The 19,834-nt window shown below is 41.4% G+C and overlaps 1 protein-coding gene across 32 annotated transcripts in view; it reads right to left on the bottom strand.

Annotated features, from left to right (window-relative positions):
- The window catches only part of MACF1 (microtubule actin crosslinking factor 1), a 311,434-nt gene that overhangs the window by 69,746 nt on the left and 221,854 nt on the right, over positions 1-19,834 (bottom strand). For 29 of the 32 annotated variants that reach the window (XM_074334445.1, XM_074334456.1, XM_074334436.1 and 26 more), the window contains 6 exons: positions 16,751-16,813; positions 15,852-16,093; positions 14,920-15,049; positions 14,011-14,210; positions 11,016-11,511; positions 8,894-10,365 (listed from right to left, as the gene is read on the bottom strand). In XM_074334445.1, the coding sequence (XP_074190546.1) occupies positions 8,894-10,365; positions 11,016-11,511; positions 14,011-14,210; positions 14,920-15,049; positions 15,852-16,093; positions 16,751-16,813 (2,603 nt within the window). The remainder of the gene's footprint in view (positions 1-8,893; positions 10,366-11,015; positions 11,512-14,010; positions 14,211-14,919; positions 15,050-15,851; positions 16,094-16,750; positions 16,814-19,834) is intronic. The other 3 variants (XM_074334448.1, XM_074334454.1, XM_074334429.1) reach the window with 1 other exon arrangement.

The raw sequence follows: 19,834 nt of genomic DNA, 5'->3' as shown, positions 1-19,834 counted from the left end.
GTAAACCCACCTATGTATTGCTGCTCTAGGGTTAGAAACAAGCCCTACACTTGTTCCCCACAAAAACTGTTCAGGGAAGATGTCTGCCCATCTACTTGTTTCACTGCTATCATCAAACTAACTTTACTTTATCCTCATTTCTATTTTTCCAAGAAGAAAATAATGAATCTAATCTCGGGCTGGGCCTTAGATCAAGTCTTCTGGAGAATGACCATCCCTAGGCACAAAGGGCATAACTGTCCCTATTTATTAATATAAACTTACTTCATAAAATTCTAATTGGTATATCTGGATAAGCTTTTTAAAATAAAAGTATATTGTCATTTATCGAGCACTTAATATATGCCTAGTGCTTTCATCTACATCACTTTATTCAATTCTTATAAAAACCCTAAATGTATGATTTACCATTGTTCACATTTTATAGGTGAAGAAACTATACAGAGGTTAAGTAATTTCCCCCCAAGTCACTCAGGTAGTAAATGATAGAGCCAGAATTTCAAGCTGGATATTTCTGACTCACACTCGTATTCCATTGTTTCCACTACACCACGCTGAATGAAGATGGGGACTCTTAGCTACTAACTGACTGCGGAAATGCCAATGGCTCTAAAGTGATAGGTAACTACAAACCAGTATTTCGGAATCTAGCTTTCTTCAAGCACATCTGAAGTAGCAAATTTTTTTTTTTAAGTTTTGCTTTGTTTGAGCTAATACTGAAATTAAACTGTGTTCCTCTAACCTATGCTAACGAATAAAGAAAAGGAGCCCAGAAGCAAGATGGAGAGCTGAGGAATCCAGGCTAGGATTAGAATTTCTGAGGACAAACAAGGATATACCTCAAGTCTTGCAGAATAGACAGCATTTTGAGACCCCACATGGCTTATGGGAAATAAAGAACATTCATTCAATCAACTATTCACTAATCTCCAACACTATGTATACCAATATGCTAACTACTTTGAGGGACAAAAAAATGGATTTATTGAGATGAGACATGGGACAAATGCACATAATTAGAAAATGCTAAAATTAGGCAGTGTATAATAAAGGCCAAACAAATTACACATGTGAAGTGATTTAGGCAACCAGGGGTCGTGAGCTGCGGAGACCAAGAAGGTTTTGTGGAGATACGGGACTTGTGCTAAGCCTTCAGGTATGGGCAGAAATCAAACAGCTAAAATATACCGGCAGTTTTGGGGATAAGTGGACGGAGTGGATGGTTATATAGGAAATAATACTGGAAAGATAGTGGAGATAAAAAAAAGTGTAGCTTCCAAGACTGGAGAAGGAAAAGCCTGAAGGCGGCGATACAGATCAGTTCTGCAGGACCCACCATTTAATTCACCAGATCAGATGAGACCTCCTGCAGTGATGTGGAGGAAGGAGAAGCATTCACAGCAATCAGGGTGAAGAGACCGAAGCCAAGGGAAAACCACCTTGGAAGCCCAAGTTTTAGCCGGCTACAGCATAATTTATGTCTGTTTCTTCCGTGGGAACCATGTGCGTACATGCTGACTGCCCAATCACACTAGCTCTCTGCATTCTGAACAGAGGATCCTTTGTTCCCAACAGCAAGTTGTCTCAAAAGAGACAGAGTTTGATAAAATCACACTAAGATCAGTACTCCCAGCTGGTGCAGGGGCTGATGCCATTCCATAACACACCCTACAGGAAGCAGCTAGAGACACACAGCTGATTGATTTCCACAGCAGGAGCCTTGTGGCAGCGTAGGGTGGGGACTGGCCAAGCATGGAGAGAATTCTCCAGCCACTGACTCAAATTAGTTCACCAAGATCCTGACTTTATCCAACAGATCTGTATAAGTCACTCTTGGAACCAACACTATTTCTTAACTAATTTTTGTAAAAAAGGAGGAAAACCATGAAGCTTCCCCAGGCAGAACGATTTCATAGTAGGTTAACTCTTACTTGTCATGGAATCTGAAGAGGGCAAAACATGAAACCCCCTATCTTTCCAGAAGTGCGCTGAATAATTCTTTGTTGTAAGGGGCTCTCCTGTGTATTAGGATGGTTAGCGGCACCCATTAGATGCCGGCAGCAGCCTCCCCTGTCAAATGTTCCCCAAGAGGCAAAACTGCCCCCAGTTGAGAACCACTGGTCAAGTATGAGTTTTGGTGCCAGACAGACCTTTCCATTCCCAGCTCTAACATTTACTTGCTACGTGGCTTGAACAAGTTACTTAACATCTTTAAGTTTCAGTTTTCTTATCTGTACCTGGGGTTTCAAATGTCTGATTTCTGAGGGGTGTGGAGCAGGTTTCGGATTAGTGACCATTTAGACATAGGTCTCTCTTACGGCACTTACAACATCACTACACACAATTCTTCGTGTCTGTCTCCCACACCCCACTGGTAACTAGAGACTGTCCGTCCTGTGACCCTAGCAGCCACCACGCGGACTGGTACAGTGCTCAGTAAGGATGGACAGAAAGGGATATGGAACTCCTTCCTCTTAACCCCCACAAAGGGATCCAAGGATCATACCATGTGGCACTTATCCTCATCCCTGGGGGGCCAAACTTCTGAAAGGTCAACATTTCAAATCCCAGACTGGGAGTAGGACAATGGCTGTGAAGGCCTGGGGAAGAAGTGGATGCCATTAACCTTCCACAGCCAATACTGGAGTCTGGTATGGGAAAGGCACGTGGAGTGGCACTGGCATGATTTTAAGGAAGGTGGGGAGGGAGCGCATTTTCCCCATAGCTAGGTTTTTCCACCAGGACAGCTGAGACTTGGAAGAATCTGTTTGGCAGGAGACGGCCCTTTGGGTGCAGTGACCTGACACGACTTCCTGTGGGACCATTTTATTCCCGAGAACCAACCAACTTACCAACGAAGTGCCCTTCAAAGCATCGTGTCCCACTTCCTGCCTGTTTCCCCCAAAATAAGACCGGGTCTTATATTAAGTTTTGCTCCAAAAGACGCATGAGGGCTGACGTTCAGGGGATGTCATCCTGAAACATCATGCTAGGGCTCATTTTCCGGTGCGGTCTTGTTTTCAGGGAGACACGGCAGTGGCTCCCTGCTTACAGCTGTGCCAGCCAGCTCGCGTGAAAGTGCCTGGGATACTTCTCTGAAGTATTTCTAGATACAGTGAGAAACTGTCCTGTTTTGCAAGTCTGTGCTAATCTCAACCGTGTTCACTCATCTAATACTCAACAATAAACGTAAGTTCTGCATGGGGTAAATTCTAGTCTTTCTGGAAACATATTTTTCTTCCTTCTTGTACAAAATCATGTGAATCTCAGTTGCAAATGCTACGTGCTGACACTATATTGTAAAGAATTTCAGTAAACTCAAATCAAACTGCTCAGTCCTTTCTTTTGGTTAAGGATATATTCCTTTAGTTGCTTTGAAATCTTCCCTTGCTATCAAAATTTCCAGATAGTGTTTTGTGCAATCCATCAACGCTGTCTTGATGACCTATTAGATTTTCCTACTTTCACTGAGGCATGAGGCTCCTTTAAGATGATGGAAAGGCTACAATCTTGGGATTTTTTGTGTGTGATGCTGGTATTTTAAATACCAAGGGCGATACTTTAAAACGAGGCTAAAAAGTTCAACATACAGCAGACTTAAAGACCTTAACGGCTGCTTCACCTTCTCCCCACCCAGTCCCTACGGTGGGGGCGGCGAGGATTATTACAGAGTGCTGGGGTTCTCTGGGAGGGGCTGGGGGTGCTCACAGGAGGGTTATAAATATAAGCAGCCAAGCCGTGAGCTCCTGGGCTGAGAACAACGGACAGACCGTAGTTTCCCCTTAAAAGTGCAGAATGAGGAGGCTCCCTGGAGTGTTTGCACAAAGGAAGTTCCGCTTCTCTTTAGAAATGCATCATCAACCGACACCTGCATCAACAACTCTACGCAAAACAAACGGCAGATGCCAGGGAAAGTGGCTAGGAGATGGAACCAGCTAGATTGGTACCAGCAAAAATAAGAGAATCCAGGGGCCGGCCTAAAGAAAGGCGGCCTTAGCAACAGCTGTTGCTACTACAGACATGATCAGATCATCGGAAGGCTGCTTGGCTACATAAATATTTAACTTAATCAACGAGCACCTTTTCTAGTTGAATCCTAAATTTCCCACATATAGATGGCAATTTTCTTCTAGGGCAGTGGTTCTCCATGGAGGGAGATTTTTGCCTTCCAGGGGACATTTGGCAATGTCTAGAGACATTTTTGGTTGTCACACTGGGGAAGGGTTGCTACTGGCATCTAGTGGGTGGAGGTCAGGGAGGCTGGTAAACATCCTACAATGCACAGGACAGCGGTCCAACAACAAAGAATTATCCAGCCAAAAATGTCGCGAGTGCCAAGATTGAGAAAACCTGTTCTAGGGAATTCTTTTTCTTTCCTTGGAACCTAGTAGTTATTATTGGAGTAGCCTTGTTTAAGGAAAGAAAACCAAAACCAAACCCCCCCACATACACACACAAGCCAAGCCAAAGGTCGGCACAGGCTGGGGTGGGGGTGCCTACTCACCTTACCTTGACTGCTGGAAAGCTGAAGATAACCTATACCTCCAGGTGACAGACAGGTCATACCAAGTGTGATTTCCTTTCTTGCCAAGGGCAGGTAGATAATGCTGACCTCATTTGCTTTATTCTCTAATGAACCTAACTGGCAAAAACTTAGATGGGCTGATACTGACACTTTGTAACTATTTGAAAGAAAGAAGTATCTTTGTGCAAATTGGCAGTCTTTCAGCTCCACCTCAGGCTCTGTCTTCCAAGAGTTTTCCCATGTGCTCAATAGGGAAGCCTAAACTTACTTTCCATGAGGCGAACATCAAATGAGGGGGTTTACAGGGCTTTCTTGCTCTGGCTTCACAGTAGGAGACCTCTGAGGACTCCACATAGAAGCTGAAAGCATATGCAGTCTCCCACCCTGGGCTCTGCTCCACCTGAATTAGGACTGAGAGCAGCCCAGGGAAGCCTGCCTCACCTATATCGCGCCAGCCCAGCTTCAAAGACAAGGAAGGAAAAGACTGACTGGCTTTGATGCTTCAAATGCACCAACAGGTGCAGTGAACCTTTGTAAGAAACCTACGGACCCAAAAAGGTTCCCATTTTCCCACATGTGTTTTCTTGTCTCTGAGTGTAGAGTGAGTCTGAAGCCTGGCGAACACACAATAAATATAAACACATCTGAAGTACAGAGTGTGGGACGGCGCATCCAGGTTTCTCACCAGTAGGAAGCCACACGGTGACTGAAAGGCCAGGCTGGCGCATGACGGGGCTCAGGGGGCTACGATTCCCAATGACCTCAATTCTCGACTACAACCCCTACAACAGGGAGAACTTCAAACGAGGAGGAAAGCCTCTGGTTATTTTCAGACTTAACAGACTTCTCCAAATTTCAAGTCTTTTTCTACCCTTCCCAGAAAGTTCACCCTGGCAGAATTCTTTGGCTTACGTTTCAGTGAAATAAAGGTCCCTCCTTTCTTCTTAGGCTCCTGCTATGTACATACAATTCCTTTTCCTCAATAACCAGAGACTCTCTTGTTCAGGAAAACGGAATTTCCGGAAGAGATTAAGACAAAGTCTTTTCCTTCCAGTTTTCTGAAAACATGCTCAATATTCTCATTTGTGATTTCTGGAATCTTTTTTTTTTTTTTTTTTTTTTAAACTTCTAACAGAGAGCTGAACACAGGAAAATGCCCTGAGGTCTTTGCATGTTTAGACTGGAAAAGGACTCTCTTCCATTTCCATTTGAAAGATCCTCACTGGCTGACCAGATTCTATCAATTATTCAGGAGCAATCGAGGAAAAAGCCTTTCCCAGGAATAAGGACTTTCGGCTTTTCACATTCATCTGAGGAGGACATGACTTCCCACAGGCTAACTGCCTCCCGATGCGTTTATCAGCCCGACTGCATCGTCCCAAATAAGCCTGAGGTTCTCCGCAGACTTGACTCATCTGTCTGTTCCATCCACCCTGTGGAGTGAGCGAGGACGAAGCTGAGCCTGCGTTTCTGTCTCCCAGATTCCTATCCTCTTCCCTTCAGCAGATTCTGGGCTGAGAGCATGACCCCATTATAAAAAGAAAAGCGCTGAAAACTTAAAGCTAATGATGTTCTTTAAACATTGCTCCTCATCTCTGTTTTGTCTTTATTAAAAACAATTTGAATCTGAAAGCAGTCACACTTTATGAATCTGGTGTGAGGGAAAATGGACTTACACATTAACCCAGGAACTCAACACTCAAATCGGGAAAATGACTCAGGCCTCAGAATGGGTCCAAGAAGACAAGACCTCCCCTTTACTCAGCCTCCAGGGAACTGTGGAACTGACACAGACCTTTCCCCTCTCATTGTTTTCACTTCCCATGAGCTCAGTGTGAACTAAGCCAGGAGTGCACGCCTCCCCTCAGGACTAAAGACCTTTGCAGGGAGGAAATAAAACTCCCCCCAAAGCCCTTGACTTTATAAGGCAGGAAGCAGGCTTTCGCTGTGCACCTGCGTCCTGAGGAGGACAGACCTGGGCACACGTCACTTCCCTCCTCCTCTTCCTCCTCCTCCAGTCCTGCCTTGTCAACACCAGTCCCCTGCACATAAACGCCCTGTGCAGGTGACCAGTTGATCTGTATCTGGTCCCAGGCTTCACATCCACAGTATTAGGGTGGTGGTGTTAGGGGTTCGGGGGGCAGCAGTGTATTCTCAGAAGCCAGTGGAGGAAGATTGCTTAACAAGCAACTAAGCAGCTACTGAGCTCTGAGCACTACCAGGCAACATACTAGGATACAAATAAAACATGGTACTGTCCAGTAATTCCTTAAAATATTCTAGCAACATCAACATTCAGAATATCTCTAGAAACCCAGGATTAAATGAAAAGGAAATGATTACTTGTTCTCAAATCCAAACAGTATATATGCCTACCTGTGAACTCTTTTTAAAATTCTAGCTTGTATTTAACTCTAGCTTGTATTTAATAAAACAGGCTTGTTTATTGTTACTTCATTTTCTAGCTCATTGAGGATTAGAAGGAAGGGAGTAGATTGCTAAAAGCAGACCCAGTAACAACAGTGAAAAGCAATAGTAGTAAGAAATACCTGGTATCATGGTAATGGGGAAAACCCCAGAAACTACACACTGCCCCCACCCCCACCCCCACACACGGCCAACCCAACCAATACAGCAATGCAGAGGCCCTAAACAATAACTCCAATACAGCACTCAAACGGCACAATGATCTAGAACATTATTACAAAGCAGCCCTCAATGGCTCTGATATTCCCGAAGAATCACCAGAGCAGAGAACAGGATCAGCTTTGTAGTAACGCTAACCTGCACTCATCACGACAATATAGTATTAGAAAACCTGGTAAATAAAATTTAAAATAATCCCCACACAGACCAGAATCTAGTTGATAAAACTATTTGGAAGCCGACAGGGATTAAGCTTCAGTTTTCTAAGAAATCCATTTAGTTGGTCAGACAGTTAAATCTAAATAACCGGATCCAAGTAAATCGGATCAGTGAAGCATGCCTACAGAAGGAAGAGGCTCTGCTTTGGAGACACTGACAATGGAAGAGGAAAGGAAAAGGCACATGGTGCAGCAGGGCGAGCCACCTGCCCCTGGCACAGCGGTGTGGGAGTTTCTACGAGGAAAACATGTGGGCTCATGGGTTTGAATTTTCTGTATCTCCCCTTTCCTTCTTTGGGTGCCTCAAGGAACCCAAATATGACTTGGGTTGCTCCAAACTGCACGATTTCCAAACATGATAAAGGGCCTTCAGCCAATGGCCCCACTTTAATGCTGAATATACCGTAAACTCCTAGAGGGGCCCGTCTGAAACAGCCACCTTTCTGCACTTGGATCTTTCTACAAATCTGTGATCTTTCTCAGGACCACGTGGCTCTGACCTGGTGACAACACCACCTTTCCATCCAAGCTTGTAATAGAATTCTGACAGGAAAGGGCTCTGAGAGAACAACTCAACTCTGATGGCAGGAATGTTAACTATGTAAGTGGGGAAAAAAACACTAGTGATGGAAATAAATTGCTGGAAGTATCCATTCCAAATCTACTCCATGCATCAAGGAAACAGGAGCAGAGAGGTCTCCCAGAGGAGTGAGGCACTTTCAGATATTTACAACAAAGTAAACTCTTGGGGTAAAAAGGCTCATGCGATGAGAGCCAAACCCCAACGACAGTTCTGAGTTCCAAGACCCAGACCCAGCAAACTTGCACTTTGAGTCAAGGTCTCTTCTCTTCCCCTACACTCACACCATCTCGGGACTCAGGCACAGGATTGATCCGTTCTTGTAACTAAGGCAGTCCATCTCAAGCTCTCCTATAGGCAGGGAACTTGTACTTGAGGAATCTGGGGTGTAGTCTTAAGCTACTTGCTAGAAGTGAAAAGTTTCTTTGAAGTGTCATGTTTTATCTTAATAATTCATGAGAATTTTTGCATTTTATTTTATAATACATCAATAATTTTCCCTTGAAATCTGTGGGGGGAAATCAACACTTTAGGAAGATGAGCCAATATTTATCTTATCGCTACCCATACTTCAATTTGAAAACAGGAACCTGAAGAAACATTCCCAGCTATTATAAAATCAGTTAACTTGAAATCTCCAGAATCTCATCAGAGGAGATTCTTAGAGTAAAAAGATAAGATTTGGACATTTCTTTCTGTACCGTTAATTGGTTATAAACACTGAAATAAATTATAATAGAAAAATGTTCAAACCTATTGCTCAAAGTCCAAGAGACTGTTTAGTCTCTAAAAAGTATGCTTTCGTGGTGATGGAAGTGAGACTAATGAAACCAGGGACAGAAATTAAGAAGTATACTCAATTGGTTCCTAGGAAATACACATTATTAGGCAGAAAAAAGCTTACGAAACAAGGGCAAGACTTACTTTGAAGTCTGCTAATTGTTGGTTGATGATGTCCACTTCAGTCCCCACTACCCACTGGAGGGCCTCTCCCTCTTCTGCCGCACTGGTCATGTCACTGAGTACTTTCAGCGTCCTGTAGAAGTCCTCCACACGGCCCAGTGTCAGCTCTAGCTGCTCCTGCCGAGCTTTACTCCTCTCTGTCAGTTTGCCACACTGTTTGCTTAGGGCTTCTAGCTCCCTCTTGAGACCTAACAAGTCCAGAGTTCCCTCTTCCTCCAGCATTTGTCGGCACTCTGTTTCAGAGGCCTCTATGTCTAACTTGAGGGCTTGGATTTTGTGAAGGAACTGCCGCACATCCTCAATTTGGGACTGGAGACTATCAGTGTCTCTGCCGATAGCACCCATGCCATCGAGCTCATCGTCCAGGTCTGCCAGCTGAGAAAACATCTCTCGGACTCGGCAGTGAAACTGGCCAATCCCCTCCAGCTTGTTTTCCATTGTCATGCAACCACTGTTCACCCTTTGCTTCACTTCTAGGAACTCCTGCTGGGCGACCTCAGCCTGATGTAGAAGTTGGGAAGCATCAGATCCATCCGGGGCATCTTCTACGAGGCCCCGGGTAAAGTTCCTCAGATAGTCTACCTGAGGCTCCAGGGCCTGCAGCACTTCCTGTTGGGCTCTTAGCTTCTCCAGGTTCTTGTTGCTACAGGCCTGAGAGCCTAGAGCATCCAAGATCTCAAGTTGGTGTTTGGCCCCTTCAACCTTCTTTTCAATATTCTTAAAGCTTTCCTGGAACTCCTTGAGTCTCTGAGTCATTTCTTCCAGTGACCCTGTTTTGGCCTGTAGCTCCTCTGTAACAGAATCCACGTTCTGGTTGATCCCAGCTTTCTCATCCCGGATACCATCCTCATCTGTTTCTGAGGAATTGATCAGAATGTCAGCAGCATTGTTCAGTATTTCCAGCAGGGCACGGCGCTTTTCTACCTCAGTCAGCATAGCCTTTGCTCTCAGGAGACTGGACTCTAGCTGCACTGGATCCAGAGTGACCCGTAAATCTGACATCTTGGCCTTACAATCTTCTATCCATGGCACGAGGTCTCCCACGTGCCACTGATATTTCTGAGCTTTCTGCAAACAGTCCTTGAGCCTAGACTGTCTGTCTGCAGTTTTTTTACTAAGCTCTTCCCAATGGCTTTTGAGCTCAAACAACTGGTTTTGTAAAGTCTTTTTCTCTTCTCCAGGAGGTACAGAAAGAAGCAGAGATTCTCCTTCAGCCACAATCACTTCATAGGAACCACTGTGTTGGTTCAGGCTCTTCTGAAACTCTTCATTCTCCTGTAGCTGAAACTGCAGCCGCTCTAATTTTGCAGAAATTGGGCAGTTTTTTGCTTGTTGGCTTTGTTTGTCATCCAACCAGGTTCTAAGCTCATCAAACATTTGCTGGAACTGCTGGGTGCTGGCAAGAGCGGCCTGGAGTCTGTTCATGCGATCCGCTGAAATGAGAAAATCAAATTTAAATCAATTCAGCCTGAACATGGCATTTAACATGTTTGCTGAGAGTATATGGTCTAATCTTAGAGCAAAGAAACTAATGTTAATTGAGGGCCGACACAAGCTCAGAGACAGAGCGAGGCTCCTCCACATACTACATCTTTTAAATAGTCACTTCAGTCTCATAAGGTGATCTGAGTAACAGAAATAAACTTTTACTTCTAAGCTGGTAAAAAGCCACAAATGTTTCCAGAAAAAGAGGCAATGGATTAATGACAAAACTTCTCCTGTACAAGGCCATGACAAGAAGTCCAGAGAACATGTTGTAATTTTGTGTGTGTGTGTGTACAGGTGCCTGGCATAAGGAAAGTAAGTGTGCATCAGTGAAAGTCGGTGTGGAACTCCACCCATCACATCGAGGAGCACGAATCTTTAGGATTATGCTATGTAGCGCTTTACATATTGCTAGTGCCCGATCTATGTGCAATGACCACAGCAATTCTCACTGTTGTTGGACAAAGGGATAGGTTAACACTATTCTGAACCCAAAAGCTACTGCAGGGTCATCCTAGATTCTCGGGACTACCACTAATCCACTCTTTTTTTTTGGCTTGCCTCTAATGGCAGGAGTCTGCTCCTCACCCCAACTCACCTGCAAGGTCTTCTAAACCTCGAAGAGGCACAGCAACTGTCTCCAAACGCTTCTTCAGCTCATCCTTGAGGTACTGCTCCCCAATGAGCACTGAGAGTTCATCGCAGAGAGTCTGTGCCTCCTTAATCTCCTGGTCTAATTGCTCCACGTCAGATCGAATCTCACTGGTCTCCTTCAATTGCTGCTTCACGGCCTCAGGTTGGGTGCTGATGGCCGACTGGCCACTCAGTCGCTGTCCAACTGCCTTCACCTTCTCAGATAAGTCCTGGAGCAGTTCCTGGTACTGGGTGCTCTTGATAATAGCTTGGTCGATTTGGCTGGAACGGGAATTGAGTTTGTCTGTCAGCTCAATCCACTTCTGATTGATGCTCTGGAGTTCTTTCTGTACTTGGCTGGTGGATGGAGAGACGTCTCCATGGCCTGTCAGGATGCCCTGAGCCGCCTCGTTCAGCTGCTCGTGCTGTTGCCTACGTGCTTCAAATTCCTTCAGCATAAACTGCAACAGAAATGACACCGAGATGCTTAGAGAGAAAAGACAGATCTAAAAACACTGTCAAAACAACCCTGACTTTGGATTGTGCCAAGTAGTGCCAACTTCTTTTGAAAATAAACCAGAAAGCGCTGAGGACCAGATTATTAGGAAAATACAGTATTATTTATAACAATTGTTTAATAAAAACTTGTTTTGAAAGGACCATTAATTGTGTCTATTTTATTTCTACTCCTTATTTGTTTACTTTGTTTCAACATCAGTTACTAAGGTCAGCCTTGACTAGGAAAATAAAGATTGTTTTCTGGATTGGGACACATGAGCTTTGCCAGGCAAAACCCAGGCCTCTGAATTGGGAACCCTGGATCCCAGAGTCAGCTATAGCACTGGCTGGGCTTGCCATCTGAACTCTCAATACCTCTGTTTTTCTTAGTTTCTTTCTCAGAATCCCCACATCACGTACAATCTGTGCATTGCAATATAGCACAAGTAGGTAATGAGCTTCTTTAAAGCAAGTACCAAGCCTTTCTATTCTTTTCTAGCCACTGCTTTACTCATCAAAGAAGTTAGGATTACAGGTTCTGGAGTCAGTCTGCTTGGGTTTAAATCCTGACTCCATCACTCACTGGCCGTACAAAAACTTAGGCAAGTTTTTAAAAGTTCTCAAAATCTCAGCTTCTTCTTCTGTAAAATGAGGACAGTAAAGTACTTACTTGGCGGTTGTAAAGGTTAAATAAGAAAATTTATGGAAAGTACTCAGCACTTACAGTATACAAAAATGAAGACATGACCTCAAGGAATAACAGATGTGTAAACAATGAACTAGAGTAGAATTTAACAAACGTAAAAATGATAAAACACCGATGTAAACATAGAACTGTGAAAGCACGGAGTAAAGGTGATTAACTCTACAGGGGATGACAGAAGTAGAAGAGGGAAATCAAGAGAGGCTGCACAGCTGACACCATAAAGAATACGTAGGAGTTCTCCAAGTGAGCAGAGAATAAGGCTAGTTGAGGGGGAGGCCCTAGGATAGGCAAAGGCACAGGGCTGTATGAGTGCGGTGTGTTCTGGAAAGAACACATTGTCTGGTGTGGGTAGAAACTTGGGCATATGGGGGAAGAGCTGAAAATGAGGCTGGCAAAACACACTGGGACCAGACTGTGAAAAGTCTTATACACCACATTGAGCAGGTATTTTGACTTTGTTTAATAGGCAGCCAAGAGTCACTGAAGCATTCTAACACGTTCAGATGTAAGACTTAAGGAGATAATTTGATAAGTGTGTGGAGGAGAGACTAGACAAAGAAGCCCCTTAGGAGGCTATTGCAATGGTATAGGCCCGAGATTAAGCCTACCTGAGGCATTTAGAATGGAAGATGAGGAAGAAAGATTATAACAGTGGTTGTCAAATCATGGTCCAGAGGCCCCCAGGAGGCCCAGGCCCTCTCACGGGATCCATGAGATCAAAACTATTTTTATAATAATACTAAGATGTTATCTGCTTTTAAAATTCTTGTTCTATCACGAATGCTCAGTGGAGTTTTCCAGAGACATCTGATATCACAACAGATTGAATGCAGAGGCAGATATGAAAATCTATGAGAATATTCTATGAAGCTAGATATTACAGAGGTTTGCAAAGACATAAAACAATGCCAATCTTATTACATTTTTTATTGAAAATGTCTTTTTCCATTAAAAATGTTACTTAGGATAATTTTATGGTTTTATCATTATTATTTTGAAATTAACACATAGTTAAAAAATTCCTCAGCATTTTAATACAGTAAATATCAAGAGATATCAATAAACACAAGCTCTTTGGGGTCTTCAATAATTTTTAAGAGTGTAACATGGTTTTGAGACCAAAAAGTTTGAAAACCAATAGATTAGAAAAATGTTTGTAAGTAGGTTGAAAAGGACTTGACAATTGGAAGCAGGGGCTAAAAATTCCCTCAAAAACTACTCTTAGGTCTTAAATTAGGGGACCTGGTAAATGGTGAGAAGAAATGAAACAAGTTTGGGGAGAATGTAGAACAAAGAAAGGTTCAAGCAGAATTTCATTGGAAATGACATAATCTGACCAACCTAAATTTCCAGGATGTTAGGCACTTAAATCAATGTTTTGAGGTTTAATCAGCAGAAAATCTTTATGAAAAGCCAGAAGATATAAAATATTGTATTAAGTAATGAGAATGAATACCACTGGGGATAATAAGTAAAGTATGATTCTACAATTTAGTCAGAAGTTTCCATTTTCACATCCATTCATCTTATTGCCTCTGTTAATGATATTAATAATACAGTTATTGACTGTTCACTATTTGACAGGCACCGTGATAAAGACGTTAGAAATAGCTCATTTAAAATAGGGATCGAGACTCTCAGAGGTTAAAGGACTTGTCCAGGGTCATATGAAATCGACTTGCTGAGAGGAGCATTGAAACCCAGGTTCACGTGACTTCAGTTTCTTTGCTCCAAAGCATTCAGCTGCATTGCTCACCTGGACCTGCTGCTTTTGTGCATTCAGCATGTTGGGGTCAATGGACAGGGGCCCCAGCACTCCCATCATCAGTTCCTTCTCCATCAGCCAGGGCCGGAGCTGGGATTCTGCAGCCTGGAAGCAGGCCAGATGACTTGCAGATTCCTCCAGCTGCCTTTGCCGAGCCATTGTCACCTCTGTGGCCCTTTCCCATCGGGAATCTGCAGAGAGGAAATGAGAAAATGTATTCCTTTACTCTCATCAGCCACAGGCCTTGTCCCTAAATTATGTTCCTAATAAACTACAGGAAATGGCCCCTGTAGATCAGTATTTAAATATTTTTCTTTAACATTAAAAATAACTTTCATTTAATTTTAACTGAAGTAACACAAACAGTTTTGTATCTTGATTGCAGCGGTGGTTCTACAAAACTAGACATGGGATAAAACTGTATAGACACACATAAATGAGTGCATGTAAAATATCTTATACTATATAGATATTTTACAGCCTGTTTTTTTTAACTTTCTATCTTATGAACATCTTTCACGTCAGTTTTTTTCATACCAATGAATATTCATTCACCTATATCATTTATAGTTCAATATTATGAACGTAGCATAATTTATCTAATCCCTTCATTGACTATTTATAAATGATTTCCCATTTTCATTTCGATCACCAATGCTTTCTTTAGTTCTTGAACATAGAAGATTGTCACTTTGACTTGCCCTAGAAGCCAAACTTCTGACACTCTAAAATTTTTTTCTTGGTAAAACTCACTCTTTAACCCTATCTGGGCCTCTTGGTTGCTTATGAAAACTAACTAAAAATAATTCCTGCTTTATATGATGTGCTGAAATTCTGTATTTGCTTCAAAGACAAGTAATTTAAACAAGGTGAATTTGTAACACCCCTGTGATAACTTACTGAGATCCTCCTGCATTTTCTTCCAGTTTTCTGCTTCTTGTGAGTTGGGATATGTTCTCAGCAATCCAGCCAGGTCTTCCTTTACTTTTTGGATTTTTGGAGAATTCTGTTCCAATTCAGCCAGGAATGCCTAAGAGAAAGAACATGTATGCCGTGAGCTTTCTGGACAGGAAACAAAGATGTGAGTATGGAAGAAATGCTTGGAATATTGGGTGGTCATTAGATTGTACCTCTGAGTCTATCCATGACTTGTGAAGTGATTTTAAGAAACTTATCCTTTCTGCTTCAAATTTTACTTTAAAATGAAAATCTAGATGGCAGGACCTGAATTTCTTTTATCTATAACACATTAGTAGAACCCAGTAAGAAGGAACTATTAGTCTGTATAAACTAAAAGTGTCAAGATACAATCATGATGATGATGACAATGTTTATGTATTGAAGATGACATGCTATGCTCGATTGGAATATAAAAAATCTTGCTGAAAAGTTTTTACAGGATTTTCTATATGGTTGGATTTCTTCTGATGTTTTTCCTAGTCCAACATCATAAGAACGAACTGTAATCACAGTTATTTAGATCCCTCCAAGAGTTGGAAAGGTGCTTGATGAGAATGGTCAGGTTTGCAGCATCATACAGAAAATGAAACCCCATTCTCAATGAGCTCATGCTTCTGAGCAGGGCTTTTCTCTTTCTGCAAACACATCTGGTTTTGTTTCTGAATCTGACGTATAACAATTTCTAATTTCATAGGTAAAAAATTCTCTAGGAGAGTTTAGGCACATTAATCATTTGAAAGTCAAACATGCTGCTCATCATGGCCTGGGGGGTAGGCCAGGCCTCACTTTCAGGTCCCTGGGCTCAGGCAGGAACAGTTGTATGGTAGTTCCTTCCCTTAGTGTTTGGGATGCAGTTCACGTAAACACAATACCTTGTTAGATTCAGCTTGGGCTCTCACTGTTTCTGTCTTGGTCGGAGATGATGAGGCGTCCATGCCTTTTAGGACTTCCTCTTTCGATTCCAGCCACTGTAGCACTGAGCTTGCCTCCTTCTGAACTTCCTGCATTCTGCTGAAGACAGCCTGAAGTTTTTCCTGGTGATCCTGAAGTACTCCCCCAAGTTTCTCATATTTCAAGTTTATATCTGACATGTCACATTGGATCTCCGTCAGGTCTAGTATCACAGAAACAGAAATCAGATTGGGAATAGCTCTCCAAACAACCCCTTTGGTTCCTAACTACTAAATTACTCATCAGGATTAAGCATCTCTCCTACTCCTCCTAGTGAATTAGAGATTATCTTCCTGCTAAATCACATAAAAGTTCCTGTTTGCATACATAAAGCAAAAGAGCTCTCAATTTATTTTCTGATTTTAGCATTATTACTCAGATGTATAAATAAAATGCTAAATAGATATGGGAACAACAAAAGTGGGGGGAGTTAAGGATTTGGGGCATTCTCCTGCTCCCTCTTCTCTAAACTACAGAGAAATCACCTAACTGGGAGATTGAGGGCTAGTTTAGACTAGACTATCTCTAGTATGGCTTCTTATAATTCAAAGATTTGCATATATCATATTCACAGTCTTTCCTTATTGGTCTGATCTAGTGGTCCAGTTGATTTCTTTAGCACCTTGATTTCACTGGCAGCCAACCTGTTTAGCCTACAGCTAGCAAACAAAGAGGCATCACAGTTGCTTCTCCCCAGATTTTTACCCTCACACCCATCCTGGCAGCTGTTCTCCACACATATGGAAACATACACAGATGCAAACATGAACACTGTCCTAACACACCCAACAAAGAGGCACTGTTGAAATGGAATTCTCACCTTTGCAGGTGTGGTATCCGTTTACACTGCCTACAGAGCTTCCTACAGAGGGCAGTATGGAACCTGAGCAGAAGGACAGAGAGACAAACAGGGCAAGACAAACGTGTTAGGAATACATAGAGGCACTGAATTTGTTCTTTGGCACTCCCTTTAAGCTCAGATCAGGAAGTTAACACAGCACAAGACAACATACTCATGGAAAGAGACAAATCATTTTAGCTGCCAGGCAACAAAGTGTCACTCAAGGTATTTCAGCTCCTTAGCAGTAATGATTCCTAATCCTTTCTAGAGGAAATCCAAATTCCCGTCTTAGATCTCCTACTTGAATTCTTTGGACCCTGCCCTAATTTCGTGAAGTACTGGTAAAATGATTAAATGTTTAGAATGTTATTTGACATACTTTGGAATGAGGGTTTATAATAAAACTGAAAAGGTTCAACTTTAACATCAATGTCCTTCAACATAATAAAAATTAATAATAAATGCAATCGAGGACAAAAAAAGCAACATTCTTTTAATAATCATTAAAATTAGTCTTTCTTTTATTATTTCAAAAGGAAGATTCCCTATCTTTTCTCTCATGACTTTCTCCTTCCCTTCTTCCACCAGAAAACAGAAATTCTAAGCACCAATAAATCTGGCTCATAAACATTCCCATGAATTCTGCTTTGGGCCTTTGGTTCTGTTTCTAATTACCACAATTTCATCTATACTCTCCCCACATTGATTCCTTGTATTTCAGAGGAGTGTCACAAGTTAAGTAAAAACTAGATCATATAATAATAAAGATTATACAGAAATCTGAAGAATATTCATGATATAATATTACATGAAAAGGACAGACTAAGACTCTCATGTACATTGATTTCCCTGTGGAAAAAGTCATGTGCAAGGTTATATTAAAAATAGTGGTTACAAAATTTTTACATGTTAACATTATTGTATTTTCATTTAAAAAAAAATGAGTCAAACAGAAAGATCATATTCCATTACAGTGTGGTGACAGCCAAAGAAACTGGACTCGTCATTAGGAGAAGAAGGTCCTCGTAAGGCTGTCACTAACTCCGTATGGACAGTTCAGTTTCTTTCCCCAATATGAAGATAATAATACCTATCCTGTCAGCTCTCATGGGGTTACTGGAAATAGGTAGTGAGGTAATGTATGTGATAGCACTTTATGAAAAAAAAAAAAGAGCTACACAAATGTAAGGAGCTGGAAATAGTCACAGTTTTTGAGAGTTAGAACAGAACTTGGAGAATACTCAGGTTGGTGATTTTCAAACTGATTTTTAAAGCACCTTAAGGGGTGCTTTTTAGGGGCTTTGTAAATGTTTGGTTTAAATATTCAGAATATATTTCTAACTGCTTAGCTCTGGCAATCAAACATGCATATTTAATTATGTTCAACCACATACCAACCCACTAGATACAACCAATTTACAGCTGTCCCTTGGTAACCACAAGGAACTGGTTCTAGGACCCCCGCAGATACCAAAATCCGAGGATGCTCAATTCCCTTGTATAAAATGATATATAGTATTTGCATATAACCTACCCCCACCCGCCCATATACTTTAAATCATCTCTAGAATACTTATAACACCTAATTCAATGTAAATGCTATGTAAATAGTTGTTACACTGTATTGTTAAAAAGTCTACATACTTAGTACAGATGCATCACAGGCCTAACTACATAGTACATGACAGAAGCAATGTAACATTTTTTTCTGAATATAATATTTTCTATCTGTGGGTGGATGAATTGCAGATGTGAATACTGAAGGCCAACTGTATGCTGCTTTTTGGGGGAGAATAAAGAAGCTCCTTACTTCTATACATACATTTAAGGTTCTTTTGAGTGTCATTGATTGGAAGGTTGCAGCTCTTCACTAGCACTTTATAATATTCAAACCTGCACATGTCTACTCGTGTACAAAGAAAAACATCTATAGCACATGTGTATTACATTAAATAAAATGTCAAAAAAGGAAAAGGCTAAAAAAAAGACAGGCTCAGGCACATCTTCTCAGAGCAGGCTCTCATCAGGGTAGAACTGTGTAATGAAGAATTCTTACCACTTTAGGTAATGATGATGTTGGGTTATAGACAGTTTTTGTCTTCAACGCCAGTTTTAGGCATTTTCTATGTTTAAGAAAAAAATGTAAGCCCTCATTGAATATTCTTGGTGAATTAACTTTGAAACAAGAATTTCTTATTATATCACTTTCAAGCTTGTAATTCAGTTTAATTGAAGAGTATTCTGAGATGGTAAAGTGAACTTTTAAACACATTTCTCATCATTTGCAACTGCTTAACTGTGTGTACCACATTTTCTGGATATAATGCAACCAAAGTTTAGAAATAAATCAGATGATAAGGCTGTCATCCAATAATTCAACTTTTCAAATTTTTTTATTCACAGTCTCAAGTCCCTTGTATAAAATTATGTAATATTTGCATATAGTTTCATTAACAGATTTCATAATAAGTACTATAATATAAATAACTTACAAGGGAAATTTACGCCAACAAAATATCATTTTTGGTTTACATAGAATTCTATATGATTTAAAAAGAAAAAAAATTCTAGTGCTTTAAAAAGTTTGAAAAACCACTGATCTAGTCCAGGAGTCAGAAAGCTACAGCCCACCAGCCAAAATCTGACTCTCTATTTCTGTACATAAAGTTTTATTGGCACACAGCCACACCTATACATTTATATATTATCTATGGTTGCTTCTGTGCTACAATGGCAGAGGCATATACCGTGTTTCCCCAAAAATAAGACCTAGCCAGACAATCAGCTCTAATGCACCTTTTGGAGCAAAAATTAATGTAAGACCAGTCTTATTTTACTATAAGACTGGGTATAATATAATATAACATAAATACCGGGTTTTATATTAATTTTTGCTTTAAAACACATTACAGCTGATTGTCTGGCTAGGTCTTATTTTTGGGGAAACATGGTAGATGTGACAGAGACCACACAGCCCGCAAGCCTAAAATATGTACTATCTGTCCTTTCATAAAAAATGTTTGTCAGCTCCTTATGTAGTCACACGCTAAGTCACTGAACTTA

The sequence above is a fragment of the Rhinolophus sinicus genome, linkage group LG06 (genome assembly GCF_036562045.2).
Source record: "Rhinolophus sinicus isolate RSC01 linkage group LG06, ASM3656204v1, whole genome shotgun sequence".
Classification (NCBI taxonomy): domain Eukaryota; kingdom Metazoa; phylum Chordata; class Mammalia; order Chiroptera; family Rhinolophidae; genus Rhinolophus; species Rhinolophus sinicus.
The sequence above is the reverse complement of the archived record's forward strand: the minus strand, read 5'-3'. Positions and strand labels throughout refer to the sequence as shown.